Genomic DNA, 27,126 nt, shown 5'->3' with positions numbered 1-27,126 from the left:
TTAAATGGAGGCGACTGCTTGAATCAGCAAGAGCTACCCCGGCTTTAGGCTACTGACGATGACTACAATATATTGTGTCATCCACATTTATCGTACGCAGCTACCGACCAATAAGTTTAATCCAATTAATTTTTCTAACGGGACAACGTGTAACTGTATCAGTAAATATCAATAATAGCGAAACCTTACTGATACTTAGTGATATTATTGCTTACTGATAACTATCAGTAGTTAATGATAGTTTTCCCATCCCTAATATACAGCCTGATCAGCGGACACCGATTACTCACGACGGCTCGTACTCCCGCCCGTGAGTAGAATCAAGGGCGAAGTTGAAGAAGAAAAAGAAAAGGTAATGCAAAATTCGTATCCCAGTGCGCCACCAGCCTCACGGGCAGTTGATTCCCTATGAGTTTTTTGACTCGGGAATAAGTTATGCAGGAAGACGTGAAGATGTGAGGATGTGCGTGCGCGAGTGTGTGGGTAGCAGAATGTCTCCATATAGCACCGGCGGCTGTTCCTTTTACGCCTGCGGCGTAAGTGTTGAATGCTATGTTCCTCATGCTCTTTCGCGTGTGAGTCAGCATGGTTGACTTCTTGCTCGATTCACAACATTGCCGTAAATACAAAAGATATTTTCAGCATAATTGTACATAATAACGAGTTCTACAAATGTCCCATACATAACTTTGTCAAATTTTGCTCGGCTGAGACGGTACTGTCAAATGAATCAAAACAGAGTCAAAGTGATCGAGTCATAATTTGGCACTTCACTTTGAAGTAAGAAAATATAGCATGCAGTTGTATATACAGGCTTTACATACAAAATAGTCAACAGACAGCGCTTGTGTGTAAACACTGAATGATGCGCACTCTGCTACTAAATATATAGACCGCGGCGCTGGCTGGGGTTTTAATTAGGATGCTGGCATGTGTACATCGCTGTATCGAGGCAACCTCCCAGTTAGCTGCGAGGTACGTTGCTGGTCTAACAAACCAGTCGTCGTATGTTAGAATCTCAGCTGGGCAGTACTGCTAAAGTTAGTAGGAACATTGTACTAGCCCCGTAATTGTCCTGCACTTTAATAACAAGCTGCAAAGCCTGTCGATAAAGAAGGGTGAAGTTTGCTGATACATCGTTGTTGTTGTTATTACGAATATTGTTGTTTTTCAACACCGATCTTCTTTTTCGGACTCACAGCAAATCCTGTTCCGGGTAAGAGACCAGCTGTAGTTTAGGTGGCTCATGTATTAGTTTCAGCTTTGTGTAAAGCACTTAGAGATCGAGTTGCGATTCTTGCTACGGAACGTCCTGTCCTGTCAGGGGTCTGGTTTTCGTTACAGACAGAATACGGTGCTTATAACATTAGATATTTTGAAAACAACTGAAATAGTTTTACCACATGCAAATAGACATAACATTCACTGGTCCATTCTTCACACACTGTAACTGTCATTTCAAATTTAGTGTTGGTTGGGAATGTCTTCGTATTCATCAAAGCGACACTTTTTAACGAAAGAAGGAGAATTCCACTTATAAAATACGTGCTTGTCCGAGGGATACTCCATAAGACTGTGCAAGTTCTCGAGGAATTCCGTCTTTACCGAAATCGGAATGAAACTAAACGAAATTTATCATAGATTTAACTGTAGTTTATTGGTGATCTACCATGAAATGTATCGTAAATTTGGTACTGTCACTAAAGACTGTACTCGTAAAAAATGCAATACTTTCTTTTGTGTTTAACTTTTTATTGCATGGATAAAAATTGATGAAATTTTGAGCAAAACAAATTTAGAGTGTAATGTTTACACGTGCAAAATTTCGTCACAATCTGTCAAGTGGATATTGAGACGTCTTCCAAGTAAGAAGTGAAAAATTAGTGGCGCGGTCGTGGAAAATCCACGCCAGTTCCACAGTTGGATCGCGAATCAGTTGGAAAATCGAGCACGTACCGTGTGGTAAAACCGTTAAAGGAGCCCCAGACGACACAGTGGCGAGCTGACAGCGAAAGAAAAGCGAGGGCCGACCCCGTGAAGACGAGGAAGGTGAGGGATTGCTACGAGCACTATCCCAATCTTTTGATTCGAGACGTGGCAAAGAAGGTCAATTTTTTCGTGTGGTTCGTCCAGGCAGGCAATAAATCGAGTTGAGGGTTTGCAAGTTTGTGCCGAAGGAGGCAAATCCACCAAACTTGCCAGAACTTCACCCAATAGAAAAATTCTGGGCGAATACAAAAGACAAGCTCCGGAAAACAGAGAACGACTAGGATTTGAAAATTGGATGAGTGGATAAAAGTGTGTAAGAAAGATGGCGCAAGTGTTGCAAGGATTTGACGGGTAGCGTTAAGTCCAAGGTGCGGGCATTCAGCCTAGGAGAGGAGGTTGAATAAACCTACTTTGCGAAAAAATTACTAATATTTATTCCCTGAGAGTTTCAAAATTACCCGATTTCAAATCTATTTTTGGTGCTCATTTTTGTCTATTGCATTTGTTTCAAGTACGGACAAGACATGTTGAAAGTTTCAATCAAATCGAAAGGAGTCAATTAGAAGTCAAAAGAAAAAGTCAATTAGAATCATTTTCTCGCTTCTTCAGGAATTGCTCTATTTTAGACCAATGATGGGTCACATTTATATCTTGTAATGTGCTTTTCTTATTACAGTCAGTCTACAATCATGGGTCACACATAATTGTGGGTCATTTTATCTTTCACCATCTTTGGCTCGAGCAGCACGACAGTTATTGATATAAAAATTTCTTCAAGAATTTTACTCATTGTTATTTCCCAAACCCAAATATCTTTCGTTCATGGACGCATTTCTGAAGTTTTCACAGAATTATACCTACATGCAGAAATATCTGTATTTATTTGCGCTAATAACAGTTTATTTATTTATTTCCATCCGACCTGAATGGTCTCAATGGATTGAACTGGATGGGGAAAAGCCCAATTGAGGCCATCCTCATGTGGGCATAAAAACCCCATCATCTTTTTCACAGAACATACAAATAAGTTACAACAGTCGGAATATCACCACACTTAACTAATTTTCGTCATATAAATAATTGTCATAAACTAAAATACATATAATAGAACTAAAATTCATGGTCAACCTATAAAATTCTAGAGTTATAAATTTTTTGGTAAAATTTATGCGACGGTTCACCGAATTCGAATAGGTGCTCAACTGAAGTGAACGTACGAATACACGCAGCGATAGGACCATTGAAACCGAATGTTGTACGGTGCAGTCGAGATTGTAGTAATCCAGCAGAACGAAGCGAACGTTGAGGAGCACGAAAGTCCAACGACGAAAGAATGCTCGGCGAATCAATTTCCCCATTCAGCATCTTGGCAACAAACATGGCTTGCTGGATTTTTCTCCGACGTTCAAGTGTATCAAGGGCAATAAGCTTACACCGATCAGGATAAGGTGGTAAGTTCACAGGATCATGCCAGGGTAGATCACGTAATGCCAGTCGAATAAACCTCTTCTGTACTCGTTCAATTCTCAAAGTCCAGGCAAGTTGGAAAGGTGTCCAAATCAGACATGCATTTTCTAACAGTGGTCTAACCAGAGAGCAGTACAGTGCTTTTAGGCAGTATGGATCCTTAAAATCCCGTCCAATTTTGGAGATAAAACCTAGTTGTCGGGTAGCCTTCGAGATGATAGACGAGCGATTTATATTGAAATTAAGCTTTGCATCCAAAATAACACCCAGATCGTTGACATGCTCGACTCTTTTGAGAACATGACCATCAATGTTGTATTCAAACAGTATTGGGTTGACAATACGATGGAAAGTCATAATCTGACATTTTGCAGTACTAACAGTGAGCCAGTTCTTGTGACACCAGTTAACAAAAATATCCAGTAGTTTTTGCAAATAACGACAGTCTTCAATGGATCGTACAGCTAGAAATAATTTCAGATCGTCGGCGTACACCAACTTACATCCATCACCAAGAAGTAATGCCACGTCGTTGAAGTACAGCGAGAACAGCAATGGCCCCATAATACTGCCTTGTGGTACACCTGATTTGTTTGAGAATGGGGTGGAAAAGCATGAATTGAGCTGTACGCAAAGTGTTCGATCGCATAAATAGGAACTCAGCCATTCTATAAAATGTTCTAATGAAATGTGATTGTAGTTTTTAAATTGCACCTCTGTTTTCGGCACTTCATGTAAGGTATGTTATCTGATTCTGCGATTTACAGTCCAAATTTCGGAAGTCTCCAGTGTATCTCCTCCCACCACTCACTCGACTGTTTTCAATAATTCACAGCAGCGGACAAACGAAAACTTCATCAGCTTAATGGCGTAATTACGCCCCCAGCACTCGGACTCCTAAGAGCGAACAATCGACAATTAGTTAGCCTGCTTGGATTCAATCACTGCACCGCACCACTGCACTGCAGTGCGGCTCAAGGGTTCAACGCAAGAATAACCACCTCAAACCGCACACAGTGTGGTCGTCGTTGGTCATAAAACGGGACTTTTCACCCCGATGGCTGGTTGATCAGAGGTGCGGAAAATTTCTGGTTCGAACAAGTTGACCCACTGTGCCTTGCTGCAGGACATGAACAACTCGGTCCGATATTTACGAACAATTGTAGAAGGATGAATAATACCATTATTCGAACCGCATGCCATTGTGTACTATGCAGCAAAAATCACCAAGAAACGTATGCATAAATTCTGTTTTTGATTTCGAATCTTCACTACCTACCCCCTGAAGGACAATTCCCAACCGCAGCGCGAGCGACGAACACGTTGCTGATGACGACGCACAAACGCGCCGTACAATTTCATCATTACTTTAGCAAAGAGCTGCATTCACGCACCGCTCATTAACCTGCCGGTCGATTATACCTTTTCTTCCATTGGCAGTTGAAAATATCTTTCTACAATTCATTCAGCTTAAAAACTAATAATAATAATAACAAATGACATCACGATCCACCAGCCGAGCCCAACAAACACAGCAGGCTGTTGTAGTTCGCGGTCTACTGTTCAGCTGTCAAATCGCACTGTGAGCGTCTTCGCAGTGTGTCATTTTTCGACAAACCAAATGAATTCTTCCGACGACGGTAGGTCATCAACTGTTCCGGTGGGTATTGAGTAAGGCGAACATCGAAGAAACAGTTTGCATCAAACAAAAAAAAACGGTCAAACGAATGCAATCATTATCAAATTATTTACGTTCGAAATGCCAGCCGACTTCGATCCTTTACCTGACCGGATATGTTCAGTGAAGTTATTGGCCGCACGTTGCACTTAAATTATGATCCATGGAACTAACGAATCATTTGATTGACTAACGGGGTAGTTATTATCGTGTAAAAGCTACACTCTCAAGTGAATGATTCGTTACTGTTTTACTCGTGAATAAATGGAAATTAACTACACCAGGAACGCCAGGAAAATAGCTACATTCCAAGGAATGTTTACTAAATTTCGTTCGTTAGAAACAAGTTTATTTCACCCAAAACCGCAAGTTTTGTTGTTCGTAGATTCAATGGCCATTCCGACCAGCCCGGTCCGGCTGGCCGGGGCCATTCACAGCGTATTAAAAATTCAAAAACCATAAAACAGGATTATCATCGTCAATCGAGTCACCTTTACCACGCAGACAAACAACGTCGGTTTTATGATCCTTTCTCCGTTAGGCGGGGACGGGAGCAGGATTGGTGCGGAAGTAGAAACAAGGGGAGGAACTGAAACTGGAATGTGTCGAATCAGCATCCCGATCGCTCCCGTTGCCTACGACGACACGGGCCGCTGCCGGAAAGATGATGATGATCTTTCCAATGACCGCTTTGCTGATTGGTCGGGCGGCTGCCGCAGCCTGCTGCGTTCGGTGGTGCTCCAAAGGTGACGAGAAACGATTGTTTCAATCAATGTTAGACAAAGTCAACATCTTTTCAGCCTCCGACTGTCCGACTGTCACCGAGCGTTTCGTTCTCCGAGATTGGCTCCCGCCGGTATCGACGATGCGGTGTGTGGATGCGGCTAGTGGCAACGGGTGTCAACGGCAACACACTCGCTCGGTGTTTCCTTCAGACTACCTTTTCTTCCTCACCTTCTTGTGATGACGAGTCTGTTTTTTCGATACCTTCGCACGAGGCCAATCATGCCCGATCGTCCCACGCAAGAAGAATAAAACCGCGGCTTTGCGCGGAAACGCTTTTAACACCCCCGCGTGATGTGGTTTGACACCCAGCCCAGAGAGGTAGAGGCCTCACCTCACGGTCAATCTTTGCGCGTTCGCTTCTTTATCTCTATCGCGGTTTACGCTGAAGCCCGTTTTTTTTTCTTGCACTTCTTCCTATACGGGGCCAAGGCAAGCTCTCCCGTTTCGAGGTGGGACACCTATTAACGAACAGACGAAGAGCCCATAAATTACGAAATAGATGTAATAGATTAGTGCCGGAGGACGCCAATTTCGATCAACCGCAGCAAAACAAATATCAAAAGTGGGAGTGCTCTTGTAGAGCCGAATTAGCATTCGGGATTTCAAAACTCAATCAGTTGAATCAGAATCTCTGTGGGCTGACATTCGTAAATTTGCGTAAATCTACGAAATATTAATGTTGGATGCGTAACCCATCTGGCTTTCATTCGAATTTCGAACCGAACCAAACGCAACAGTTACCTAAACGATGGAATGTTTTCTCGCTGTTGTCTTGGCCCGGAGTGCAAACCAGAATGAAGCCAGCAAATTGGAATAGAAAATCCATAAAAACCGGGGATTACTTTTTCAGCGTGTTAGAAAACAGAGAAGGCCAAGCCCAGAAAACTTTCCAGCACGCATAGTTTATGGACAGTAAAAATTTGTCATAAAGTAGTATCAAATTTAAGGCGCTTCGCGGTTTTGTTTCGTGCCGTCAATCGTCTGTGGCCGTGTCAACCGTGTCATCCAACATCCAACAGCTATTGGCTTAATTTCGTCTCCGAGCGGAGATCATCCATCGAACAATAAACAGGCGACGAACTCGAGTCACCGTGACAAGCTAAAGTCATCCGCCATCAGGGGCCGTGCTTTGTCTGGAAAGCATTCTGGATGGAAGGAAAATAAAAATGGTGATATATTCTATCGATATCCGTAGAATTTGGAGGCAATAAATGCGTCCCCCTGGCGGGCTATCAGATCCAGGACCAGCCTACACAAATGGCAGTCGGTCGGTGGACCGCACTGACCTGATAGCTAGCTGGAGGCGAGGATTATATCTTCTTTCGCTATATTCATCCTCCTCCCTCTGGAAGTTGAATGCCATATCTTAATAGTGATCGATCAACAACTTCGGCCGAGGGGAGTGTTATTTGGATAAAATCTCATGGGAAAACACTTAGGATCACTTTTATATCAGTGCATCGAGAAGAAACTACTCGGTTGCGTTTGGGTGAAGCACGTAATAAGTTATTTCTTTGAACTGTCACAAAAGCAAACAAAATTTTCATAATAAAATGTAGCTCTAACAGATTACAGTATCATTGAGTGAGTCTACATTAGTATGTACAACTTAATTAGTTATTTAGCTAATGTATCATACGAACGGAAAATCTGTCAAACAACCGTCCGATTCAATATCACGTTTGGTTTGCCATATAATTACCGATTAGTTGCACTCTCCATGGCACTGGTGAATGTGTGGCACCCAGACAGTCCGATCATTATGTGATCATGCAATTAGTCGGACGGGTTCTCCGACATGCACATGCTCCGGCATGTCACCATCCGGTATGTTGAACAATGCAAATGCGTTCGACTTTGGGCAGGGTTGCCAGGTTTTAATTGTACTATTTTTTGGATAATTATTCAAAAAATACATTAACCTAGCAACACTGATGGTAGGCATTTCTAAAAACTATTTTGCATTGAGTTGCCGTAATTAAAAAAAAGTTACAAGGCCCGAGCCAATTTATTCCGCATGCATTTAGTGGTAAACCAACCGACGCAAACGCACGGGGCGCGACGTGAACGTTCATTGTGGGCAGATTATGACATTGTGGAAATTAGATTTTTCTTAATTGGAAAATAATTTATTATCAATCACACCGCAGCAGTCTGAGCCTGACTGAGCAGTTAACTAAGTAGGCAAAACCGGCTTTACCACAAAATCACTCACCCGGTTTCGTTTTTTTTGTTTCGTTGACAGGCGGGCCGCAACAAATTTAAATCACTGACGGTCCATGGTCTTTACCTATAGACTACATTGTCGTGTTGATGGTAATGAGTGCTGTAAATTGATAGTTTCTATATCTTTGATCATAGATTAATGGTTGTAGATGTATTAAATCATCAACAAAAGAATTTTTTTTTCAAACGTAAAGAAAAATTTAAGCTTTCTACACTACAAGCCACACATGTTGGATACCATAGAAAGAGCCTAGAAAATTTTCTATAGATCATTTTATGGTGATGCCATTTTGCCGTCAAACGTCAGCACTTAATGGTTTGTTTACAAGTTTTTTTGTCTCATCCAGCAATTTAGATTTAAGTTTTCGTGAAGGATTACTGTATCAATTGCTTTAAAATGCATGTAAAGCACTTTCTTTAGTAAAATCTAAACATTTTGAGCATTATCTACTGCGGACGAAGATAGAAAACTCAATTCAAACTCTAAAACCATGTAAACAAACCACCAGGTGCTGTCAAAAAAGTGTGGTTAGGTCGTCCGGTGCAATGCTCTATTCAACAGCATGCTTGGATCAGTTACCAGCCTTCTGGTTTGACTATCAATTAAGATGTGCTAAACGAATGTTTGAAGAAAATTTTAATCACGATTTTACCAAAACATCATGCAGATGGACAATGCTTGTTTCGGCCGGATAGAGCATAATCGCATTACGCCAAAAAAAAACACAATCGTTCCTGAATACCCATTCGATCCCATTTATACCCAAAAATCACGACCCGACAAATCTGACTCAGTGCGCCCAATCGAAGATTTCTTCGGGATTTTGAGTTCCTTGGTGTTCAAAAATAACTGGAGAGCCACGAATTGCAAACAGTTGACTGGTAGAATCAAGAGATGCATTTGCAAAGTTGACATGACTGCCGTACAACGCTCCTGTTCGGACATCAACGGAAGCTTCGCCGAACAGCCGGTTATGGACCGTTTTCAAATGTACACTAATTTTTTTTCAACAATGCAATGGATAATGCATCTTTAATTTCGGTAAAGCAGATCTTCTTCATGTATCTTTATCGGTTTTTGACAGCTTGAGAAAAAAAAATTCAAAATTTTAGTTGTCACCCGTTAGCTCAGTTTACATCAATTCATAAATGTATCCAGAAGTGTCTGAAGACGACGACAATCCTCGATGCAACGAATCGTCAAGTAGATTTTAAGATCAACTGCACATACCAATCTGCAGCTACTTCCAAGAACAGAGACAGCGTCGTTGAAAAATAAAATAAACAAAAGTGGTCCCAAGTTACTGCCTTCAAGTAACCTGATTTGGGGTCAGTCCCGGTGCAGTGGTTAGAATTCACGCCTCCTACGCCGAGGACCCGGGTTCAAATCCCAACCCCGCAGGAGTCATGAATGACACAATCTGTTAAAGTGACTATAATCTAACAAAAAAAAGTAACCTGATTTCTTTGTGGGGGCAAAGCATTATTAGCAGCGACGCTTAACAAGTAGTCGTTGTGACTCCTACCTTTTGTCCAATACTGGAAGGTGCATGGGTCGAATCAAGCTATAATCTGAGAATAACCGGATTCGAACCCACAACACCCGCCAGGGCATGTGGCTCACTGGTACTAATGTCCAGCGCCTCTGTGGTTCAAAGGTACACTTTGTCAGCTCCCCCTCCTGATGCCTCCAGCTACTTGTAAATCTGTCATATTTTCGGTAATTCCTATAAAGCGTAACAAAGCCTTTTTTATATTTTTGAGCATCTTTTTGTCAATGGCCACCCTATTCCCCCTTTCAGAAATCGCCTCTTGTCAGTTGTTTCTTTGTTTATTGTGTAATTGCTGTCGTTCTAAATGCAAGTGATATGCGATCCCTTTTTACAATTTGGATTCTGCCACCCTTGTTAGGGACAACTCAATACGTTGACTCTTTAATGTTAAGCAACTTGTTTGCCAAGTTTGATGAAGAACTGTCAGGGCGTTTCGGAGTTATGGGCAGAACATATATTCATACTCACGTTCCTTGTGGCCTCCCTCTCAGTAAGTACCCCCTTTTGCACGAAGCCAATTATGCATCTGTTTGCTCTCCCTATAACAGAAGAGAAACGAAGCTCATAACCCCGTCGCTTTCTTCTCTCCGAACCTCTCGCGCAACCGCAATCGGTCTAAATGCAGGAGAAACGCACCCCTTTTACTTATTTGGACTTCCCTCCACTTGATATGGACCACCCTCCCCTTTTGTTATCCCCCAGTGCTGATTCCCTCATGTCAAGTAACATGGGTGCCAAGTTTGATGGATTACTCAATTCCGTTGCTTCCGTTCGAAAGTTGAGAAAATTTTATACTCAAAATTACGCTTAAACTTTCTACCTCATAAAATTCAGTAACTTTTCAGAAAAGTTTTTTTTATTTCAAAAAGCTTTGAAATAAATGTTTCTCGAGGCGTTTTTCTCAAATTTCTCTTAAAAAAGTTTATTACTTTTAGCTACCAAATTGAAGCTCTGGTATCGTTCAACAATTCAATCTTTAGCGTGAAACGGTTATCTCTTTTAGTTTTGTTGTAATTTAATTTTAAACGCATCGTGTTGAGTATTGAATTAATATCTGGAAACTGAGCGAATTCATACATTACGCATAGCACATTAGATCACCGCGTGCGATGGGCACGTGTTTGAAAAATAACAACGAAATAGATTTCTGGGGTCTCGCTAGGATAAAGTGACCAGATTTTTTTCTGGATGAATGCGAGACCGCGGAGGTCAGATTGAAAGCGGAATCTAGAAGGATTGAGCTGAACATAAATTCGTCAAAGATTAAATACATGAGAGGAAGAGCCTTGAAGGAGACAAACGCGTGCTTCCCATGGACGGTAACCGTTGACGTCGATGAATTAGGGGTGATAGATGAAATCGTGATTTAGGATAGCTGGGAACCGCGGACAACAACACTAGTAGGGGGATTCAGCGGCGCCTTCAAGCGGGAAATCTGGTCTACTCTGCTTTTCGCAAAATGCACGATTAAGAAGCAATGCGCTACCATACGAAGCTGATAATGTACAAAATCCTTATTAGAGCGGTAGTCCTTTATGGACTTGAAGTTGTGACGCTACTCACGGAGGAAATAGCGCCCTTGCCATGTTCGTACGGAAAGTTCTACGGACGATATTTGACGGAGTACAAACTGAAAGCGAAGAGTGGCGGAGGCGTATGAAACACGAGCTACAGGCACTGCTTTGAGAGATACCCATCGTACATCTGTCGAAAGTCGGTAGACGATGGGCCGATTACAGTAAGGATGTCGGGAAGGAAAGTGCTTCAAAAACGGGTTTCTTCAACACTCCACTGACACGCCAGAGACAGAGCGGTTTAACGGGCAAAATGGCTCGACCAGGCCGAAAGTGACTTGCAATTTCTGAGACGCCTGAGAAATTGGCCAGTCCGGTTCTATGCTGACGACTACGGCGGTACGACTAATTGAATTGATTATTTGCTAAATTGGTTCTAAGTGCTAAAGATATATAACAAATGAGTTTAGGGGCAAATAAATCGAAGAATACATAAATCATTCAGATGAATGCACTTGTTTCATAATTCGTAACTTGAGAATTTTTCAAAAGGCTCCTAGAACGCACATGCAGCGTTTCAATATTCATCTGGAACGATAAAGAAATTAAGCAATACGGGACGCTTTCCGGGACGCTTCATAATCCGGGACAAGTTATCTAAATCCGGAACGACTGGTCTGCCTACCCTAAGACGTTTTTCAAAACGACTGTAGCATCAAAATGTACTCTCAGCAAGAACTCGCGGACCTTTACCTTTGCTACGGTTTCGTTAATTGGGTAGCAACGAGAGTCCGGCTGGAATTATTTTGGAATTTTGCCGATCGTGGCAAACGATCCCAAGGCAAGTTGCGGCACAGACAGCTTCGTGTGACACTGGAAAGTGTGGAGCGTGCTGAACCGTGTAAAAATGCATCCTTTCTACACTACAGGTTCAAGAGCTGCTGCCTGCGGATAAACCTAAGCGGCTTGAGTTTTGCAGGATTATGCAAGCAGAAGTGGAGACGAACCCTTAATTTATGAAATGATTGTTGCTGCTGTTATTGTTTTTCATACGTGTCAAACCGTATCCGTCGCACATGGCGATCTAGTGTGCTATGCGTGATGTATAAATTCGTGTAGTTTTCCCAAACTAAATCAACACTCAACACGATATGTTTAGAATTAAATTGTAACGAAACGAAAATAGTCGTTTTACATCAAAAAACGCATTATGAAACGATACCAGAGCTTCAATTTGGTCGATAAAAGTAATCAACTTTATCAGTTTGATAGTTTTTAGAAAAAAATTGATAAAAACGCCTCAAAAACACTTATTTCAAAGGTTTTTGCTTCTGAAAAGATACCAAATTTCATGAAATAGAAAGTTTAAAAGCAATTTTCAGAACAAAATATTCTCAGCTTTCGAATTAAAGCAACAGAATTAAGCTAGCTAGTGTACTTTTTGTATGAGAGCTAATTTAAGACAAACAGGACCGGAAACTAAAAATGTTTAATAATTCGGTAACGATTCAGATTTGACCATAGAAGGATATATTTCGTCAAATGTGGTCCTCTATCACTCCCTGACATGTTTGTACCAATCTACCTAACACCCTGTATAAAAAGATACGTTTTTTGACACACGGAAATCAGCACAAGGTGGTTTACAAAATGGGGAGGCGGTCTCTTACAAAGGGAAAGAATGGCTCAAATGAGTAAATGAGTGCGTTTCTCTTGCACTTGTTCAACTGGCTGGACGACAAGAGGGAATTTCTGCAAGGGGGAATACGGTGGCCATTGACAAGGGGGAGGTGCAGCAATGTAAAAAAGGGTTCGTCTTGCCTTAGCAAATTGCCAACAACACAGCCAATTGACAAGGAAATTCGATAGGCATTTAGGCATTCTAATTTTCATTATCTGTATTTCATGGCTGTCTATGTTTTGATATTTACGTTATGCTAATGTAAATGAATCTGGACCTGTTATTTATTTTTCACAGTTTATATAAGGAATTCGATACCGCAAGCTACTCGATTTGGTTTATTGCAAAGTGTTTCTATTCCGTTTGTTAGTCTAAGCCTATAAAAACGACACAGTTTTCGTAACTTTCATCAGCTAGTGTCGTAAGTGAGTCATATAAATGAACAAAGGTTAAATAATTTGTTATTTGAAACTGCAGCAGAAGAAACTGTAAACACATTTTCTCATCATTTTTCATCTAATCTCATTTGAAAAGATTTGGGGTTAAAAAATTGCGGGCTTCTTTGGGTGCTTTTTAGGGATGAAAAAACGATTAAACATGGTTAAACCCCGTTTCTTTCAAAAGGTAAAATCAGTGGATGGTGACGAAATTTAAACTGGAAGGAATCGAATTCGATCTAGACCAAGGAAGTGGCAATTGCCTTGTACTTACCGGAATCGGTATCGGTGGCACTGACCGTAACCACATCGGTGTTGATCGGTACGTTCTCGAAGATCTCGTTGGAGTAGCTCATCGGGTCGAAGATCGGCGCATTGTCGTTCAGATCGATCACGTTGCAGTAGACGGTCAGCGTGCTGGACAGGCTCGGGTGGCCGTTATCTTGGGCCTGCACCACCAGAATGTAGTGCTGTACCTGTTTCGAAAGGGGGAAAAGCCGGACGGCGAGCGGAGGATGAAATAAGGCAGGCATAGAAAAACAACGGAAATGAGCCACAACCACTGACTGTGCATTAATTGTAATTTAAGTCGATAACTATTTTAACGACGGTCTGTTATTTTTCTAGGCCTCTTCACGCTCGGCTGTCGACTTTTGTGATCTGCCATAAAATCGTGCTTTCTTGACTGGATTTGAATTTAGAGATGATCGTAAAAACCCTAAATGTAAATTCATTATTTATGCACGGTTCGGATTTTAATTGTCGACACGACGGCGGGAGAGCGATGGGTTTTATGGCAAGCGCCACAATGCGACCAAATTCCTAGCTGTGAGAGTTAACGGGAATGGTTTAATTGAATGCAGATCAGTCGGCGTTGGAGCTCACGTGTTGGAAATATTAATAACTCAATCTGTTCTTCTAAATAATCATGTTTTCTAGAAAGGAAAAAAAACTTACCTCTTCATAATCCAACCGGGCCGTTAGCGTAAAGATCCCCGTCTGTGGATTCAGCGAAAACACGTCGTTGGCCCAGTCCGAGATGACACTGTAGGTGACGGCTGCGTTGTTGCCCAGATCCGGATCGCTGGCCGAGATCATGCCCACCTGGAAGCCGCGGGCCGCATTCTCCGGAATGTCGAACGAGTACGCTGGTTCGGAAAACGACGGTGGGTTGTCGTTGGTGTCGGTGACCTGTGTGTGTGTGCAAAGACAGAAGAGAACGTACGTAATCGAAATTAGCGGAAATTGCTGCTAAATTAGTGCGCTCATTCGTGTGGTCAAGCCAAGGAATGTGGGAAACGGACAAACGATCGAGTGCGCAACTGCTTCGGTAACGGCGGACGCCAATGCAGGCTGAGGTAACTTTCGCTAATTTTCCGAATTAGACAAATCGATCGAGCTGTGATTTTGTATGATTTGATGGTCGACGAAAAAAACTGCCATCCTTGGAATGTCGATCTTCATCGCGATGCGATGAGCGCCGATTGCATCGTTGGAAGATTTAACGAGTCATAATAATTCAATGGGTTAGATAACAATCAAATTGGAGATTGCACTGCAGCGCAGCAGTTGCGTAATCGGAACAAAGCACCACCATCAAATCATCAACCATCAGTTCGTCAACGGTTCTATTAAAGTGACTCAAAACGAGCTGGATAGGCAGCCTTACACTCTAATGTGCTTCGTTGATTGCTTTGTAGATTAGGAAATAAAATGAATCCAAAATCATCTCGCTGGCTGGCTGTCTGGTGAGAGGCAATGGCAGCAGCAGCACAGCTTTGTACTTGATTTCCCCCTGAACCGAAATGGCACGCGACGAGAGGAAATCGAAGGCAGGGCATAAAGCGTGACTCTTGGGCCACAATGAATAGTGACTACGTGAAGTCGTCACAATTAACCTACCACCTAACGGGGGAGAACATTTGAAAGCCTCATCAACGCGTCGGTCGGTCGGTCGGCCGGTCGAACCCGTGTGCTCCTTCTGTCAACGAAGACGGCGACGACGCCCAGCCCCGGCGAAGATCAAATCAGACGAAAATTTCGTAAATAAATAAATAATGAAAGTCATTTTTTTACTTCCCACTTCCCGTTGCCGTGATCGTAGAGAGTTCTCACTTCTGTTCCTGGCCGGCGGTTGTAGCAATAATGGTGCTGTGACCTCCCGATCATCGCGCATACACTCTGAAGCTCGCAAATACCGTACCTTGTTAAGGCAGAAAACAAATGTTTCCAACATATTTCATACTCCGCGTCGAGGGAAGCGAGCGAGTGACCGAGCGAGCGAGCAAGCGAGAGAGAGTGAAAAAATTCGATAGGAACAATATCATTTCGATCTTTAATCGGTGGAGAGAAGAAAAAAAAAAGCCTTCACCTGGATCGGGATTGCGCTCGCGCCGTAAGAAATGGCAGAAAAAAAATATACGGGAAATGATCGATGACTTGATCGTTTTTTCCCCTGCTGCAGGAGGTGTGTGTGGATATCTGTGTGGAGCGCTCCCTATTTCCATTTTAAAAGCGCTTCAGCCGCCAAATCGTGGCCCACCTGGCTTCGGTATTTTTCGATGCGTGGTGTACTACAGACTCAGACAGCCACCATCCGCCGATGGAACTATGGTAAATTGGATCCGTTCGAGCGGACACGGATCGTGCGCGGTTGGTTTTCGGACTGATTGGTTCCACAAGCGGGAAAGAAAGAGGAAAATAGATCTCTGCCTGATCTCTCTTTCCCCGAACTTGCTGAGAACATGTTTCGCTAATATATTTCAGTTGTTAACACGAAACTTTTGGCAAACGATGATGGCTTCAGTTGGCAAATTTTGTTTTGGAAGAGTTTCAAATTAAAAACGTTGTATTGTAAATGGGATTGCGGTGATAGATTCAGATTCGGGCTTGAATGAAAAATGATGTCTTTCTGGGGCGTAACGACGCAACGGGTGCGTCCGGATGATCAAAAACGCTTGATCTGTTGTTTAATTTCGTAAACATTTGCAACGACAGCCCTCCCATGTCTGTCTACTGTGGTGGAACTTTGCAGTATCAGAGAAATTATAGACAGTACTTTTTCCATTGTTAAGCTTAAGTTTTATGAATATTTATTGGTTTTTATTTCCATTTTACATTTTCCGACTAGCGTAATTTGTTTTGTTTGGCGTAGTCTATTGTATATTCCTTAATCTCTATGAGTTATTTCTATTCAACTTTAAACTTTCTTCTTTCGCATCCAAGTTTTACTTTCTCGTTACTGTTAAAATTAATTTTTCTATTTTTCTTTTCATTTTCTCTTTTCCTTTATATTTAATTTAGGCAAATTTCTCTCGCTGCTTGATTTCGAGTCACCGTTAAGCTTCCCTCTATCAGTTTTCTCTATTTCGTTTAAATTTTACTTCCAAATTCGTAAGGTTCCGATTCCATTTCATATCCAATTTTGTTCCCCCCACTAAGATAAGTGTGCGGCAGTAGTTTAATTGCACAAAACCTTTGGGTACCAAACAAAAGAGTGTGCCATTGAACGACCTAATAAATTTTTAGTCAACATATCGTTATTTTCCAGTTCATCCAGTTTAACTTTCTTCGCACCAGACGCTCCCTCACTTTGCTATAAGTACTTTACGTTGGATCGTGACAAACTCAGCGATAGGTAAAACAGGAACCATTATTGTGTGTGTTTTCCTCTTTTTCGGTTCTTGTGCCTTGTCTAACTTTTATTTTCCAATCTCTTATTTCTTAGTATTTACTTTACACTGTTCCATTTTTATTTTCTCTTTCCATTTCCTTAAACAATAAAATCTCTTAGTCAGTGGTGCCCAGGCATGGGCTTGGTGCGGGCCAAATTAAACCGCCCCATGAGTTCGCGGGCCGCGCACTGACCTCTGGCCATTGTTGCACATAACAAAATGTAAAATAGGCGGCAGCAGAAGCCAATTTTTAGGAATCTCCACAAGATTTAAACTGGAAAGTAAACAGATCTACCATATGCACGGGGTATTACGACTGAACTGAGTGACCCTCAAATCTGTCCGCAGTTTGGCCATCACTGCTCTTAGTAATTCAATATTCCGAAATTCCTTTCCTATCCGGTTTTCCACGAGTGATAATGGCGGCTGATGGGTATAACTTTCTGAAGGGCACAGTTCGGTTCTGACATTCAATGCAGGCGCGGTTACTGCGGTTACTATGGAAGCCACTACGGTTGTTTACTGGTTGAGTGGAAAAATGCAAACATTGTTTAGTTTTTGCAGATCAGTCGAAGAGGAATTTAGTTGAAGGAAAGCGAATTTTTGTGCTTTCTTAGTTATCATTTTGTGAAATAATCTTTGCATTGGGTCAACGTGACAATATCTTAGCAAATAATAGCCACAAAACTGCGAACTGCTGCTTCCGTATAGCTTAATTCGGCTGGTCTGCGAAAACTATACAATGTTTACATTTTTCCACTCAACCGGCAAACAACCGTAGTGGCTTCCATAGTAACCGCAGTAACCGCGCCTGCATTGAAGCTCAAAACCGAACTGTGCCCTTCAGAAAGTTGCACCCATCAGCCGCCACTTTTTCTGTCCTAGAATACAATTCGTTGTTAATTCTGCTGTACCATTTTTTCACCCTCACTTTCCCTAGTTTGCTCTTCTACTACCGCTCCAATTTTTTTTACTGGTTTCCATAATTTTTCCGATTAAGCTTTTTTGTTTTCCTTTCCCGATTTGCTTAAACATTATCATTTTCGATTTCGCTTGCCTATATTCCTTGAATAATGTGCATTCATCCGTATTTCTCATTCTCTATTTTCCGTTTCATTTTAATTTTTGCTTTCTTATTCGTCATTTCTTGTGTAATTTTTATATTTTCTGTTCGAAATTTGCAAAATTACATTCCATTTTCTGTTTAAAATTTCCGTTACCTTAATTTTTAACAGTTTTTGTATTCTTTCTAAGCTCGTTTAAGCAGTTGTCTGTCAGCTGTCATTTTCTTTTTCCACTGTTGGTATACGTATTTTTTTAGACTTTTCTCTTTCATTTTACTTTTCAATATGACCATATCTAGTTAGTTATTTTGGTTTTACATTTCCATTTTCTATTCTTATCGGAAAATTGATTTTTCATGTTTTACTTCTAAATTTTCTTAACTTCGTAGAAATCACTTTTCGTTTCACTATTTACTTATTCCGTTTCCCTTTTTATGCTCTTTGCTTCCCATTCTCTCCGGTAGTCTTTTTCCTAGGGTTTGTTTTTACTCATCTTAACCATAAAAAACAGAGTCATTGCTTCTCACAACGATCATGTGCTTTCGTTTTCTGTTAAACCTTTGCTCTGTCTCCGAATGATGCCTGAAGTCGTGGTCGTTGATAGTGAAGTTTAATCGTCAGCAAAGCATTGCAAAAGAATAAATCTCCTCGCTTTTCAGAGAAGGTAACATCCGACAGTGAAAAAGAGCAAATCAATTCGCCTTCGGTGCTTTGTCTTCCCACTGAAACGCTGGGAATAGTGATGATTTTCAGAGCACGGCATAAGTCTGCTTTTTCTCTCAAATTTTTCTTTTTCGTTAGGCTTTCTTATTTCTGTTTACCATTTCCCTTCCACATTTCCGGTTTCAATTACCGTTTTCCAGTCTGCATTTGTATCTCCGAATTTTTAAATTTCTTGTTTTCTGTTTCTCTTGCAATATTTTTTTTTATTTTATCTCTATACCTGCTTTTCTGATATTACTTTTCTAGAGATTTTCATATCTATATCTATGAGTAGGGCGGGGCATAAGTGCGATGTTTGAAGTTATCGTCAATTTTCATGAGTTATAAAGAAGTACAACCATAAAATATATTTTCTATTGATACAATAAGGCCTTTACAAATATTCAAAAAAGTTTTTGTCCCTCCGGTGTTGGGCCACTGAAGGGGGGGCCGAAAAAAAAACGAAGGGAATTTTTTACAGGAGCAAAAAAATGGATTTTAGGCATTTTTACTTAAAGTTTAAAAGTGAAAACCAAATCTATTCTTGCTTTTAATAAATACGTTGTTGTTTTTCATGCAAAAATCTACGAACAAAAAGACAAAAACGAAAGAAAATTTTTTTTGGCCGAGTTTCGGAAATTCCACTGTTTGAACTTCCATTTCTATTTCGTGCTAGAAGCGTTAACTCAACTCGTACATTCATTTTTCAAGTTTTTCAAGCTGTAGACCCCACAGACAATTGATTTTATAAAAAAATTTAACTCATATCCTACAAATTATTTTTTTGCCCCCCGATTTTTCAAGCCAATTTCCAAGGGGGGGGGGTGACAAAAACTTTGAAAATGATTTGCAATGGCCTAACTCAACATCTTCACAATCATCTGGGATAATAGAGTTGTGCAAAACAAATTCTTCATTTTTCTGATTAGGTGCCGAATCGCAGTTTTACCCTACTAGCAGCGGGGCAAAAGTGCGAATACCGCAGGGTAAAAGTGCGAAGCTTGAATCCATGAAATTAGCACAGCAGCAGGTTTCGATAAGGAATATTCTCAATTTGCGCCTTTCCTATTTTGCACTGATGTATTGCAGCCTTCGTCAGGTCGAAGCTTAACCAAACTTTTTTGTTTCACCGATAGACCGGATAGACACTGTTTTCCTTCGGCCAGCATCTGTAGAGCACAAAGTTTTCTGTAGATCTTCCATTTCTAATGAAAAGTGCCTAAAACTGTATATAATTACCTATGCACTTTTGCTTCGTACATTAGTCGCACTTTTGCCCCGTCCATGAGCCGCACTATTACGCCGCTATGCGCTTACCGGGGTTGGATCAAATTAGGGAAAAGCGAAATATAGTTTGTAAATTTTTCTCATCGCCTTTTTAAAAGAGATATGTGAGTGATGTAAAACGCTGCTACAATTTTTTCAACAAGTAATATCCGCCCGTTGATATCGTATTTGCCGTATAACGAAATATTACATTAAAACCACTCTAAAATAAAATACTATTCATATGTGTATAATTTTTATGTGTATTTCTGGGAGGATTGTGTTTATATGCTGCACATGATACTCATATGGTATTTCATATGGAAATTTACTATTAGTTATGTGCAGAATATTTTGAGTGTAGTTACCAGAAAATGAAATTACGAGAGAAATCTGACGTTTGTTTGCCGTCACGGTTTGCTTAGATCGTTGTTGTCAACTTCTGGATATTTGACTTTGTATCGTTTGTTCTGGATTTTTTGAAAATTTAATAGAGCCCAATATTATATGACAATTAAATCAAGACGTTAAGAAATAGTGAAACCGTTAACCGTTGGAAGAGGTAAAGCAGTGGCTTTAAAGTCAACGTTCGGCGCAGGTTAACAGACTCACACTTTGAGGAAAGGTAAAATTAACCAAAAACACCTGCATTGTTGGAATAGTAGGAACTAACCTAAATGAAATTTATGTAGCATGTTTCACCTGATCTCATCTAACTATTGCTAGCAAAACTCACCGGAGCAAGCCCGCGGAAACGAGGATAAATTTGACGCCAATTCTAACTACACGCATCGCGCGTTTGTCTCGATCTCGATCTTTTCCCTCATTTACTGCCTGCCTGGCTGATCACCTGCTTGCCGCTCCTCATTCCCCGGCAGAAAAAGTACCGCGCTGTATCCCGAAAAAGTCGTGTGTCCATTCGAATGGTGGTGACTGAGGCGGCAAAGCCAAAAAAAGCACATCGTTGTCGTCATCGTCGTCGTGGTCGTCGTCGTCGTCGTCATTTCAATAGCATAAAAGTTTCATCCAGCGCGTGGGGAAAACGCGTGGAAAAGTGGAAGAGAAAAGAGTAACAGAGAGATAGAGAGAGAGAGAAAAAACACAACACTGACAGACACAAGACGGGCAGATGCGGGGCGAAACTTTTGATCTTCATCTGCTTATTTATGATTATGATTATTTTTATTAAATCATGCTCCATTCCCGTGATTAAATGCAAAGATGTCATTTCATACGACGGACATTGTGCCGTGGGGAGAAGTAGGAGGCAGTAACAGTCCGGGCCGGAATGATTCATTTGATTTTCTTTGTTTGATTTCGTTAGGCTCCAGCGAATGTATGAGAATAATAGATTATCTTCTCGCATTTTTTTTTCTCTCTCCCCACTTCAGTGCGTGCTTTGTCGATTTGGAAACGTAGATCCTATTTTGAATATTCCGCTAGGATGATGGTGTTGATCCGGCGGCCATCGCCGCCGGAGATGGTGACAGGCGAGGCAAAGGGGAAAATATTCGATTATACGAAATTACTACATGAATTCATTATTGAATCTTAACGATGCGATCGGAACGCCATAGAAAGATAGTGAAGCTCATTTTTCTTCCTCAGAGTTCGTTCCACCACGCGTTTCCTACCGGTTTCCCCCTCATTCCCTTCCCATTCATTCTGGTTGGACCAAACGTTTTGGATTCCATTTCGTTGGTCTTTTTTTTCATCTCTTCACGCAGTTGCTAGTGTGATGATTTCATGTTTCTGTTGTTCAATTCCATTTTTTCCCCGTCAAGCGGCTTCAGATTGATATGTTCTACAAGATCCGCATCGCCGGGATACACGGGCCCCGGTTGAGCTAACGCACCTTTGTCAAACCATGGGAGGGCTTCGAACTCGATTTGTAGCCTGCTTGCCTACTACTAGACGGCTTTCATCAATCTGTGGCCTGTATCGTATCTAGTGGCGATGTGCTCCGCACCAGAGACATCCGAGAAAGAAGCAGGCAGAGAACGAACCCACAATCGGGGTCAGCCTATTTTGGAAGACGTTAACGTTTTCAAAAAGATTTCAATTGATATTTTATACTTTGATGTGTGCTGAAACGACTGCTGCGTTCTGTTTCCAATCTTTTAACGGCACCGCAGGGAAACGCCAACGGGATGCTGCGAACGATCAAGTGGGAGGTCTGCCCGTTTCGAAGCTTCAGAATGCCGAGAGACGATTGACCTCGAATGCAGCACAACATTATCAGCTCGGGAATGAATGGAAGCTTTCTAACCGGCTGCTGCAACCGCAACGAACCTCATCGTCGACGTCGTCGTCGTCAGCGTTGAGGTGTAGTCAAGAAACTTGCGGTGTAGCAAAACTATCGAAATTGCTGAGGTTAAACTTAATTAACTAACTAACCATATAAACGAGTATCGCGCGCAAGGACATCAAAACAATTATGGCCAAATGATGAGTCGAAGGTTGTTGAATTCCCATGGTAACACAAGCCAGCGCATGTTTATCGTGTATCGCCATAGAAACAGCCTCGTGCGAGACTGTGCTAAAGATGAAATACCGGCTAGATAGACCAACCATGGTTTTAGGGTCTTAGTCTTAGCCAAAATAACAAAAAAAAAGATGAAACACACTAGATAATGCATGTGGTTAGTAGTTGAGCGCACACTTGCAGCAGTCAGTCGTCCAAGTTAATCACTTTGGTTCATGTGAGCAATTTTATTACATCTTTAACTTAATCAACTGGTTTTCATAACATTTAACGATAAAGTCGTCAAAATAAAATGACAGTAATGGCCCCCAATTTCTTCACCTTCACTTTTGTTTTCACGCTCGTCAGTATTGCCTGGGGGCCAATGCAAAAAGCAATGCTTTCCGCTTTCAGGAAATGACCTTCTATTTCTATTTGACAAATTTCGCAGCCAGCTATTGCAGTACAGGACAATTGCGTGACTGTCGCTAGCATTCTATTGACTCTTACGGCCTCTCTCAGCCGTTATTCGAACACACGACGACTGGCTTGTTAGATCAGCGTGATACCTCGGGGCCAACTGGAAGCTTAGCTCTCAGTTAATGGACCTGCAAATGGGATGGTTCTTTAGCTGAAAGAACTGAACCCTAAAGCCCTTAAGTTCCATTGCTATCTCTGTCGAGGTAATTCCGAGGTCCGAAATTTGAATTACCGTTCTTTCATTTTCAGTCCGAAATTTGAATTAACATCCTCTTATTTTACGTCCAAAATTTGAGTTACCGGCCTCTTTTTTACGTTCAAAACTTGAATTGATATCCTCTCTTTTTAAACATTCAACATTTGAATTGAAGTCCTCTCTTATACGATTTGAATTAACGTCCTTCTTTTTTACGTCCAAAGTTTGAATAAACGTCCTCTTTTTTTACGTCCGAATTTTGAATTACCGTCCTCTCTTTTTACGTCCAAAGTTTGACAAAACGTCCTCTTTTGTTACGTCAGAATTTTTAATTAACGTCCTCTCTTTTTACATCCAAAATTTGAATTACCGTCCTATTCTTATTTCCAAAATTTGAATTAACGTTCGCTCTTTTTACGTCCAATATTTGAATTAACGTCCTCTCGTTTTACGTCCAAAATTTGAATTACCATCCTCTCTTTTTAGGTCCAGATATGGAATTAACGTCCTCTTTATTATGTCCGAAATTTGAATTAACGTTCTCTTTTTACGCTCGAAATTTGAATTAACGTTCTCTTTTTACGCCCGAAATCTGAATTAACGTCCTTTCTTTTTACGTCTGAAATTTAAATTACGTCCTGTCTTTTTACATCCAAAATTGGAATAAACGTGAAACGTCCTCTTTTTTAAGGCCGAAATTTGAATTAACGTTCTCTTTTTATATCCGAAGTTTGAATTAACCTCCTCTCTTTTTACGTCCAAAATTTGAATTAACGTACTCTTTTTTACGTCCGAAATTTGAATTAACGTTCTCTTTTTACGCCCAAAATTTGAATTAACGCCCTCTCTTTTTACGTCCAAAATTTGAATTAACGTCCTCGTTTCTTACGTCCAAGTTTGAAATAACGTCCTCTTTTTTTATATCCAGAATGTGAATTAACGTCCGTTCTTTTTACGTCCGAAAATTGAATTAACGTTCTCTTTTTACGCCCGAAATTTGAATTTACGTCCTCTCTTTGTACGTCAAAAATTTGAATAAACATCCTCTTGTCTTACGTCCGCATTTTGAAATAACGTCCATTTGAAATAACGTCCATTTGAAATAATGTCCTCTCTTTTTACGTCCAAAATATGAATTGACGTCCTCTCTTTTACCTCCAAAATTTGAATTAACGTCCTTCTTTTGTACGTCCAAAGTTTGAAAAACGTCCTCTTTTTTACGTCCGAATTTTGAATTAACGTCCTCTCTTTTTACGTCCAAAATCTAAATCAGCGTCCTCTCATTTTACGTCCAAAATTTGTATTAATGTCCCCTCTTCAAAGGTCTAAAATTTGAATTAACATCCTTTGTTTACCCCAAAAATTTGAATTAACATCCTATTCTATGTCCAAAATTTGAATCAACGTTCTCTTCTTACGCCTGAACTTTGAATTAACGTCCACTCTTTTGACGTCTGAGATTTGAATTACCGTTCTCTCTTTGCACATCTGAAATTTGAATTACCGTTCTCTCTTTTTATGTCCGAAGTTTGAATAACCTTCTCTTTTTTTACGTCCAAAACTTGAAATGATGGCCTCTCTCTTTTACGTCCAAAATTTGGATTGAAGTCCAATCTTTTTACGACAGAAATTTGAATTATCGTCCTCTCTTTTTATGTCCGAAATTTGAATGAACGTACCTTTGAATTAACCATTCTTTTTACATTCAAAATTTGAATTAACGTCCTCTCTCTTTACGTCCAAAATTTGAATTATGTCCCTCCTTTTTACGTCCAAAACTTGAAGTGACATTCTCTGTTTTACGTCCGAAATTTGAATTAACGTCCTCTCTTTTAACGTCAAAAATTTAAATTATCGTTTTCTCTTTTTACGTCCGAAATCTGAATCTGGGTCTTTTCTTACATCCAAAATTTGAATAAGCGCTCTCTCTTTTCACGTTCGCAATCTGAATTAACGTCATTCCTCTCTTTTTACGTCCAAAATTTAAATTCACGTCCTCGTCAAGTACCATTACCAGATAATTTTAGGAAATTTAGCTTTTGCTTTTATTTCCAAAATTTGTATTACGTTGACTTTTTACGCCCAAAATTGGAATTACAATCCACTTTTTTTACATCCAAAATTTGTATTAACGTCATATCTTTTTACTTCCAAAAATTAAATTGCTGTCCTCTTTTTTTAACGACCTATTTCTCTCACGTCCCCCAATAGTAGTCGTAAAACTAGACCTACGGCACTAGTTTGTTTACGTAATGCAGTGGGTATCCAAGATAACTCAAATAATTCAGCTTAATTTTTTTTATTGCTTAAAATTGCAGAGATAATTGTGCTCTCAAACCAACGCACAGTGGGCAAAACCGACCGAAAAAACGGAACTTTTTGTTGCCGCTGTTTTAAGGGGTAGAAAGTGACTTTTCTTATGTAAAAATTCACGAGAAATCGATTGGTGATGGTCTCAACGCACGGAAATGAAAGTAACCTATTTTGCCCAATTCACCCCTATTTTTTAATAGTTTTGAAAGAATCATGTACAAACTCTTTCTAATTTGCGACACTATGGTAAGGAAAAGAAGAAGAATGTTAGGAAAATGGTATATGAACAATTTTATTTCAATACAACATAACCTAGAATTCTATTTTGCCCCATTTTACTCAAGGTTTTTTTACTACAGGCAAAATGCCAAATTGATATTTTTACCAGAGATTTTCAAGAAGGCATGTCTGTTGAGAAGGTCAAAAAGGTCAAAAGATCGAACGAAGATCAAGCTTTTCACAAAAATGTCGTGTAAGGGAATGTTTTGCCTTGTTTCACCCTACAACTTCTGAAATCTGAGAAGGTACTTATAGGAAAACGATCAACAGTAAAAGTGCTCCGATTTGGTTCAGATTTGGTGTGTTTGTTCCTTGTCGAAAAATCTTAGACCCATACTTGTTTATTCGACGCTTAGGGTGCCCCTTTCTGAATTAGGGTGGTTACAAAAATAAACATGTTTGTCATTCCTTCTTTGTTCAAAGTTTGATCGTTTTTGTGGTCCGGAAATCTTTAAGCTACAGTCGAATATATTTTCTGAAAAGTTGATTGAAATATCTTTTATTTGGAGCCAAAATCATGAAAATCGGTTCAGTGGTTCAAAAGTTATGAAGTTTTGAATGAAATAAAATCGGTAAGTATGACGATTTTTGTGACCACCCTTACTTCAAAATGCAAAAAGGGGCACCCTAAGCGTCCGATAAAAAAAGTATGAGTCTAAAATTTTTCGACAAGGAACAAACACGCCAAATTTGAACGAAATTGTAACACTTTCACAGTTGCTCGTTTTCCTATCAATACTTTCTCAGATTTCAATACGAGTTGTAGGGTAAAACAAGGCAAAACATTCCCTTACACGACATTTTTGTGAAAAGCTTGATCGTTGTTCGATTTTTCGACTGTTTCATTCTTCTCAGCAGGCATGCCTTCTTGAAAATCTCTGGTAAAAGTATCGAATTGGCATTTTCACGTCTTGGAAACACTTTCAACCTACCGTTCCTTCCGTCGATTGCAAGAAACTGCCGTTATAAAAAAGACATTTTAAGTCTTATTTGGGATTTCTTGCGGCTGTTCTGCCATATTTTTATTGTCTCTTCATAGCCCTTTCCGTCTCTGTTCATAGTCTTTTCGTCATATTTTAGTATGTTTCTGGTGTTTTTTGACGCTTTTTTTTGGATTTTTTTTCGACGTCTTTTCCTCGAATTTTTATTGTTTTGCGTTATCTTTCTGTCGTTTTTTAGTGTCTATTCGTTACCTCTTTATCATCTTTTTGTCGCTTATTTGCTATCTTTTCGATGACAAAAAGTTTTTTCGTCATCTCATTGTTTTTCCGGCTTCTTTCGCAGTCTTTTGTCAGCTCTTAGTCGTTATTTTGCTTCGCAGTTGTCGTTTTCTGTCAACTCTCGTCCTTTTTTTTTT

The 27,126-nt window shown here is 40.4% G+C and overlaps 1 protein-coding gene across 1 annotated transcript in view; it reads right to left on the bottom strand.

Moving 5' to 3' along the window:
• The window catches only part of LOC128740965 (cadherin-related tumor suppressor), a 161,882-nt gene that overhangs the window by 102,856 nt on the left and 31,900 nt on the right, over positions 1-27,126 (bottom strand). Inside the window, exons 3-4 of the mRNA XM_053836541.1 lie at positions 14,289-14,522; positions 13,606-13,807 (exon numbers count right to left, since the gene is read on the bottom strand). Of these exons, the coding sequence (XP_053692516.1) occupies positions 13,606-13,807; positions 14,289-14,522 (436 nt within the window). The remainder of the gene's footprint in view (positions 1-13,605; positions 13,808-14,288; positions 14,523-27,126) is intronic.

The sequence above is a fragment of the Sabethes cyaneus genome, chromosome 3 (assembly GCF_943734655.1).
Source record: "Sabethes cyaneus chromosome 3, idSabCyanKW18_F2, whole genome shotgun sequence".
Taxonomy (NCBI): Eukaryota; Metazoa; Arthropoda; class Insecta; order Diptera; family Culicidae; genus Sabethes; species Sabethes cyaneus.
The sequence above is the reverse complement of the archived record's forward strand: the minus strand, read 5'-3'. Positions and strand labels throughout refer to the sequence as shown.